Consider the following 8598-nt stretch of genomic DNA (forward strand, 5'->3'; position numbering starts at 1 on the left):
GAGGAAGGCAAATCTCAAGCCTAGTGAGATAATAGACTATCATGCGTTCTTACTGAACTCATCACCTAATAGTGGGTTGCATTCACGATCACCCAGCCATTCCTGTTGTATACCCCATCATTAGCATCTATGACAGCTTAATTAATAGATACGGAGCAAACTGAGGAAGCAAAGACATGATAATGCTTTTGTTGTAAGATGTCTATACAACTGCACGCATCTTTCATTGATAAGTTGTTCATTACTCATTTTAAGTGGGGACAGAGGTTATAATTGAACAGCGTGTGCCACTTAGGAGTTCATTCTTTCTGACACAAAATAGAAAAAACACAATCAAAGGAAAGGGGGGCAAGGCTGAAAAGTACCAAATATTACACCTGACTTTTGCTTCTAGAAAAAAGAGCCCAGCGCAATTCTGATCAAACCATGAAAATGACTACAAACTTTCGCCTAAGATTAAGGCTCACTTTTGGCTCGTTTTGAGTCTAGCAGGCAGGAAAAGTAGGTAGGAAACCAGCATAACGTGGAGGCAGCAGGAAGATGCATCTCCCATGGGATGGCTGAAAGCTTCCAGGAGCAATGCAGTGGAGAGATCTGGGAAAATCCTGGGATCTGGAAGGCAGCAGATATGGCCAGTTTGGTGAAGTCGCCTTCTGTAGTCCACAGACACCATTGACCATCCAGGGATTGCAGGTTAAACTTAAATATCTGAATAATCATCTCTTCGCCTCAGACTTCACTATGTTTTGCAAACAGACCTTTTACCCTGGTGCATTTAGGTATTGAAGTTATCCATTATCATGATCCCAAGTCTTTAAGCTCAGAAATTGAGGCATCAAGTGTCTGTATTACACAGACTAACTTGTACAAGGCAAATTCGCAGTGCCAGGAGAATTAGGGTTGACTCAGATCCCAACAGCTGGCATTTTTCACAAAAAAATGAACCTGGAAAAAGCAATGTGAAGCATGCTGGCCAAAGGGTATTTTATCAGGGCTCTCAGAAAGGAGAGGGACAGAGAGGAGGTGAACTCATTGCTCAGAGGTGAACTGCTGAGATGGAGCACTCAAAAGACACTTGAGAGGGTAAGAAGCTCTCCTGCTGGGCATAATATTCGAGTTTTCCTCAAGTGTTCCTAATCTCTCTGGTGGCAGCAAGGAAACACACAAAGTACACATCCCCGCTCAGGTAACAACAGGAGCATGTTTATTCAGGTCTGGCACTTACAGAGCTCAGAGGGACAAGGTACATGTCATTTGTTTTCCAGAAAAAGTCAGCCCGAGATTGGAAGTGATTTATAAAAAGAGATTCCAGCTGCATTGGTTGGGAATTTGTCTCCACTGGGGTCATGCGTTCCCCATGCCTGGGGGGGGGCATGTTGGGGCACAATGGTGCCACAGGGACCTCCAGGACCATCTGAACACTGAAGTGAGCAGTGTCTGGGGACAATCGCTTCTCAGTGAGTCCCAACCTTGTTTTAAGCAAAATTAGAAAGTGGGGGCACAGGTTAAAAAAAGCAGAAACCCTTCCAAAACAATCCACTGGGAAGTGATAGAGTGCAGTGGGGTATGTCCGAAGGAGGAGGAGAAGGGTTAGGCCCAGCCACTCAGGTCTCTTGATACTGGAAGAGCGTAAAGTCTGGGAAACAATCACTGTTGGAAGCCTGTTGAGAAGTAGAAGATCTCCTTGTAGGCAGCAATAGAGAAGACATCAGCTAACGAGACCTGTGATGGCCAATGGAAGACAAGGCGCCATGTTGCAGAGGTGCAGAGGTCCCCGGGCGCAGGGTCTTCCTTGGCTTTCCCCATCACTCACGAGCCCTGAGGACGTAGACAAAGCTAACCAGGATCCCCAAGGCCAGAACAGCATAGCTGGCTTTAACACTGCTGGAACCACTGATGTTGCAGAGGAAGGAGTCGCAGCAGTAGACGGAGGCAGCCGCAATGCCGACGTTAATCCCGGCACTGGGGCAAATAGGAGAGCAGCCTTTGGAGATGGACTGGCCAGACTTGCCACCTGAATTTAGGTTGGGAAGAAGAGCAAAGAGGAGATGAGTTTAAAACCTTTCAGCTTTCTGATCACGTTTTGCAAAGGAAATAACGGTACTGAAAAGACAAGCAGCACAGAGGTTGTGAAGTTTCTCAGTGAGCTACGTCAAGTCTTTGCACCTCGAGAAACACTCCTGGCTGAATTTTCGTTGTACACAACACTTCTTCCAGGCAGCTGGCCAGAATTTGGAAATGTGGTGAAAAAAATAACCTCAAAAATCACACTCCAGCTCAATCCTAGGGCTCCTCAGGTGAGACTGGGAGAGTCAGAGAGGGATTTGAGAGCATACACTGTGTTCTGAGCTTGGCACAGCTCACATTTACCAGTGTGCACAAGAAACAGGAAGCCGTAAGCAGGTGTCAGGCTTATAAAAGCTCCCAGCCTCTTGTTTATGCACGCACAAGCCGCCCACATTACGGGCTGCAAAACTTGGGTTTGAAACTCTCTTCCCACCTGCATGCCAGAAGCAGAGGTTGGAGGAAAGTGAGGCAACCCAGGATGGAACGTGGGCTCTGCAATGTCACCAGGACACCAGCCAGAGCAGCCTGAGAGATCCTTCAGATTATTCCTGGTGCCTGTTCCCTCCTGTGTAAAGCCCGTGATTGGTGAAGGAATCTGCAAATTCCTGGGAATCCTGCTGCACCCAGAGAAAGCAAAGCAAAGGAAGGACTCACAGATAACAACCAGAACAGCAGTCAGCACTGGGCAAAAGCAGGAAGGGTAACCCTAGAATTTCCTGCAGAGGAAATCCTCTACCCTTCCACTGAATTCATCAGCAACCTCCTCTCTCCACTCCTAAATTCCCTTCAGACTCCTAGCACGAGCACACGCACGTGGGCTTTAACGTGACTTGGTTTGGCAGCAAGTTCCTCATACAGCACCCCTGGGATGGTCCAGCACTTGGCAGCCAAGCATCACTTTCTCCAACCAAACGAAAGAAAACCTTCTTGCACCTCCCCAGGTGATCCAGCTAAGAAGGGCAGAAGGTCCCATCGCCACTCACCGATTCCCACTCCGACGTACGTTGTCACACAGTGATTTTCATTCTCTGCACACTTGACAGGTGTCAGGCAGGCCCAGTTGGAGGATGCATCCGAGCACGAAAAGCAAATGAGCGTGTGGGCTGCAAGAAAAAGGCACATCTTTAAGTCAAGGGCCAGAGGAAAGATATCCCTGCTGTGGCTCCCACCTCACAACGCTCAGAACTCATTGCAACCAGCCACAGCCCACACTTGCTGTGTCAATCTGTGACAGGCTTTTTGTTCCCAAAATTTGGCCAAGTGAAGGGTACAAGCAGAAGGAATACATTTTAAGGTCTTGGTTGGAGACTTTGGTTGGTTGGCCAATAAAAGGCTCAGTGCAATTGCAGGTCAGCCTAATACTTTTACAATATGTGCCTATTTGTACCATGAGCAGGTCCATGACAACCTGAATCACAAAAACAAGCTCAGGCTTGCAGGCTGGAGTCTAAAATTTAAGCTTACTCACCTTTGCCACAGTGGTCACTGATGGGAAATGCCCCAGGTGTGATGTGACTACAGGTTTGAGCTTTTCATGGCCTGCCTTTGGCAGTAGGGCATAAAGCTCAAGCTAACACATGATAGAAATGATTTCTTAGCAAAAGCAAGCCCAGCATTTCAGCAAGGCCTGCAAGGACTTGCACTGCCCTGCTACCCAGAGAGTCATAGCACTACGACATATGCAACTAACTCTTCTAATCTGGGGCAAAGGGAGAACAAATCAGCATGATTTTCTACATGACAGACCCCAGATGAATTGGGGCAATTCCATTAGGGGAATGGATTGCACTAGGATAGCTCCCATCTCATATCCTTCACATCTGCCCATGTGAAATCAAAGGTTGGGAAACAGCACTCAGTGGAGGGAAATGGTTGCAGGAACAGCCTGGACCAGTGACTCAGCATAGACATGTGTTATTTTGCAGTGGACAGATGATCTTCTCTGTATTTTACATACAGGAACATCACATCCACACTGCAATTGTTGACCTACATACACAGAGAGCTGGTCTGCTCCCAGCGCTTGACAGGCTCTGATTTTGGAGCATTCTGACTGCAAACTCTTCCGTGAAGCCCTGCCTCTCTCTTCCTTGTTTATAGGATGCAAAATGGAGGAGTTGAAGATTCAGGATGGAAGGAAGTACAAGCTGTCTTGCTCCTGCTCCTTATCCCCTTCACCCCCATGGTAAACAGATTAGCCTAAGAAGGGGATATCAGAGAAGCCCTGGATGATTTTGCTAAGACTTGGCAGTCCCTGCTGTGGTATATTTTGAAGAATAAATTGGAAGAATGTTGATAGCAGCTGTCCCACTCTGCTATGGGCCTGCATGACCTCTTGAGGTTCTTCTCAATCATGTTTCTCTCAGAATATAAAAATATAAAAAGCCCTTTTCAGGAAAATTGGGAAGAAAAATGACTGTGCTCAGAAGAATGATTTTTGAGCAGCAATGGTCAAGGCAGGGGAAAAAAAAAAAGAATGAAAAACATAATAGCAAGTCTGACAGAAACAAATCAAAGCAGGTTATTGGGCAGGCCTGTATGTCACACACTGGAGATGAAGCAAACATCACAACCCCACAGCAAACATTTCCTGGACTGTCTCATAGAGCCTTCAACCATCATCATCAATCGGCCAATGATCCTGGCAATAAAGCAGTGTTACCCCAGCATGTCAACAGGGCAGTCACAACCCACATGGAACAGCCGGGATTATAGGGCCACCAGTAGAGTCAAGGCCTCAGGGGAGATTCCTCATTGGAACACACCTTTGGGTCTAGGAGAGTAGGAGGACTAAGAGAGAAGTAGGTCTGAGCCACTCATTGCAAGGCCATCACCGACTATAAACACCATTTCTATGGACTGCATTCTTCACTTCAATGGCCAAAAATCAGCCTGAGACACCCAAGAAAAGCTTGGCTCCCTCCTTTTCCTCTATCCCTGCTCTCAAGTTTCAGCTGACTGTCCCAAACCACTCCTCTTGCAACCACCCTGATGGCAAACTGAGGCCCAAGAAGGCAAAGCAACTCATTCCATCCCATGAGAATCATCTGCAAGCAGGAATTAAGTGGATTACAGACTTCCCACGAACATTATGGTAGCACGTCCATTCCCTTAAGCATTTGCTTGTGATGCTGAATGCAGAAGTTGAGTGGCGCAGTACTATTCATTATGCCCTAAAGATTACAGATACACACACATCATAAATATTTGTGTGCACAAATAAAAGTGCCTACAGGCACTAAATCCCCTGCCATTAAATCTATGTTAACACTGCCTTGTCCACACCTTTTCCTTTGACACATCTATTACCCTTTGTCTAAAGGTAGACTAAGTCTTTCCAGGATGGGTAAGTCTTGCAGCATAGTTTAAGAGAGGAAATATTCAGTCTTAATTAACTACTGCTGCTTTCTGCTTAGGCAAAACAGAACTAAATGACCAACTGCAGAGTGAGGAGAGCAAGAAGGCTGCATACTTCAGACAGAAGGCACAAGAGGGGAGCAGAATTATTTTACGCAGCTGGAGACAGAGCAAAGAGTTGCAGCTCAAGGCTAAAGGGAAAAAAAAAACTGAACAATGCAAAAGGAAAGCCTCGTTTCCATCAGCTAGAAAAGGCAGTTTTCTTCAACAGGAAGAATTTATGTGTTTATTTGTTTGTTGCTTGGCTCCTTGGAGGAACAAAGGGCTTCCAAACCAGAGCAGATCATTTGGGATAATTCTTCTGATAAGAGGTTGAAACCCCTCCTTGCAAAGAGCAATGCAGGGACAACAAAAAAGCCTTTGAAAGCCCACTCCAAAGCTCAGCAGCACCAGTGAAAAAATACGGAAAAATACTGTTGCTTCGGCAGCTCTCCATTCATCCCTATGCCAAATGTTCCTTTTCTTCACATTGCTTTCAGACAAGATTCTTACACACCATACGCCAGCTCTTCGGGGCACTTTGAAAACCAAGCAAAAGAAAACCCTCACTGGATGTGCTGGAAATGTTTGTAGATAAAGCAAACTCACAGCAAAGCCTTTTGCCTGGGTAAGAAGAACCTAATCTTAAGTGGAAGTAGGTATTTTCTTTTAAAGGGGCTGGGAAGGGGGGAAATGCATTAACCTCTTCCTGCCTGGGCCTGAGCACATGCTAAATGGGCTCTGATAGAAACCCAGTGTTTTAACAGCCAGTTCCTTCACAAACCCCAAGAGAAGGGGGATGTAAGAAGGGCAGAAAACAACTGTTTTCTTCTCATTGGTGTCCTCGAGAGCCACTGAGAGTGTCTGTGCTTCCTGACAAGAGGGTCAGACGATGCAAAATTCTCCCAATTTGCTCTTTGTCTGTTTTTCTCCAAGAAATGCCATACAAAAAACAACGCAGCATTTTGCATGGCCCCATTGAGTTCGGCTAGGCAGAAATCGAGTCATGGAGACTGCAGACCTGCAACTTAGCCAACTTGTTTCACACCCAGCAACAGGCAGCACGTTGGCCATGGGTTCAAGAGCAGCACCAAGATGTGCTCCAAACGACCCTGTCCCTTGAGGGTGCCACCTCCCACCCTCTTGGCCATATCAGCCTGTCGTTAAGAATCCCAGGGAACAACAGCAGCCAGAATCACAAGCGGTTCTGCCCAGACTTTACTCCTGCCATTACCGGGGCAGGGCTCCATCTCCTCCCCCCCCACACCTTCCTTCCTCCCTTCCCCTCGGCATCATCTCAACCCATTTCAGCGCCGTTATCCCGACTCGCTGCAGAGAAAAGGGGGGAGCGGAGCCACCCCCGGCTCTTTGTTCGAGCTGCAAACTGGGAAAAGCTCCAAGATACAGACGTACACAGCTGGAAGTGCACACCTATAATACAGACTGAAGTTCCAGATGCAAGGGAAACACTGCTGAGAGGTCTTGGCAAGACCCCCTCCCTTTCCAAAACCTCCGCCAACCCCCTGCATGGCTCAGCCCCACTCCCCCACACCTCTTTCACTGCCCTCACTCATTCCCGCATGCCTGCAAGACGCAAACCCCACTAATTCTCTCCCAAAGCAAAATCTTTGAGAAAAGCTTATAGAACCACGAGAAAAAGCTGGTGATATCCTGGGGTAGCCCTCTTACCTCTCTCCACGCACAGCACCGCAGCCAACACGGCGAGCAGTAACGCCTTCATGGTGCTGCGATGGGGGGGACGAGGAGATGCGCAAAGAGACAAGCAGCGAGCAACGCTAGCGATAGAGATGAGCTTTGGAGGAGGGAATGGGCAGCGGCGCCGCCCAGCGGTCCGCCTCCACGCCCCGCGCCGCCCTCCCCCTCCTCCCCCCCGGCCTTCGCTGGTTTCGTTTCCCCGCTCCATCGCTCCGGAGGCCGGGAAAGGGGTAGTCGTTAATCGTGGGGGTGGCTGGCGGGTTGATCAGAGGCTTCGTAGGAGTAAAGCCAGCTTCCCCTCTGGCCCCTTTACATCCCTGCTCCCATTTCAAGGCTTTTTCGCTCGATTTCCCTGGGGGAAGGGCATTCAGCAGGGGAACCCCTAGCATGCAGATCCTCACTCGTGCATAACCCTCTTTGCATTCACAACTCTTTGCATTCACAACTCTTTGCATTCACAGCTGTTTTCACCCACTGTATTTGTGTCCCCAAAACACACATGCACAGATCCCCTGCGTGCGCTTGTGCTCCTGATACGTCCACAACCACCCTGCATGTGTCTGCAGCTCTTTCTGTTCATGCAAGACTCCTCTAACATGTGTGATGCCCTCTTTTCATGTATGCTGCATGCACAGCCCCACACATACAAAACTAGATGGACTAGATCGTCTTCCAAAGACTTTTCCAACCTTAATGATTCTATTATTCCAAGACCCAAGAAAGTAAGCAACCAACTTTCTGACCCACTTACTAGATCCCAAATGGGATTAGACATAGACAGTTGGGAATTTAGAAAGTGTGAGACCAGGCAGCAGAGACAGCATGGGACATTCTGAGCTACACGACATGACATGACAGGTCTTCAGAACACAGAGTGGTCCAATAAAAAAGGATTGCAGTTGTGACCCAGGTTCAGCCGGTCCCAAAGATATAGCAAAGTCTTGCAGAAAATGAACTGGATAGAGGCTGCTGAGGGAGGGAGTCTGAGAAGTTTGCTGTTGAAGGGAGTCTGGGAATGCAGGTTTGACAAACTCTGTATGCCACAGCTGGGTTTAATTCTGCAGAATCAGCGTTTTCTGGCAAATGAGTCTTGTTGGAAGAAATTCCAGCTCCTGACTTTTCAGTGTGCATTCAAAGTCCTCTACTCTGAAACCAAATCTGTGCCCATAAGCTGCCACTTCCCTCATTTCTTTTATGGGTCATTTCTATTTATCACTGACTGTTATTCTAGCAGGAACTGAGTGTGTGTGGCGAGTTTTTGTGGCCTAATGTCTTCCACTGATACCAGCTGCTAGTGCTGTTTCTTTCTTTGGTTTGCAACTCAGATGCACAAAACCTGTCAAGTTTTAGCTTCGAAATTTGAGCATAATTCAGCTGCTCTGTGTGCCATTGTTCACATTAACTCATAATAATATAACA

General features: G+C 47.5%; 1 protein-coding gene across 1 annotated transcript; it reads right to left on the bottom strand.

The window, feature by feature from the left end:
• Positions 1 to 1182: 1182 nt before the first annotated feature.
• LOC107310625 (lymphocyte antigen 6E) lies at positions 1183 to 7296 on the bottom strand. The gene is made up of 3 exons (XM_015856443.2): positions 7153 to 7296; positions 3051 to 3170; positions 1183 to 2014 (listed from the first exon to the last, which is right to left on the bottom strand). The coding sequence occupies exons 1-3, from the start codon at positions 7202 to 7204 to the stop codon at positions 1806 to 1808; spliced, it is 381 nt and encodes a 126-aa protein (XP_015711929.1). The 5' UTR covers positions 7205 to 7296; the 3' UTR covers positions 1183 to 1805.
• Between the last annotated feature and the right edge of the window lie 1302 nt (positions 7297 to 8598).

The sequence above is a fragment of the Coturnix japonica genome, chromosome 2 (genome assembly GCF_001577835.2).
Source record: "Coturnix japonica isolate 7356 chromosome 2, Coturnix japonica 2.1, whole genome shotgun sequence".
In the NCBI taxonomy this organism is placed as follows: Eukaryota; Metazoa; Chordata; class Aves; order Galliformes; family Phasianidae; genus Coturnix; species Coturnix japonica.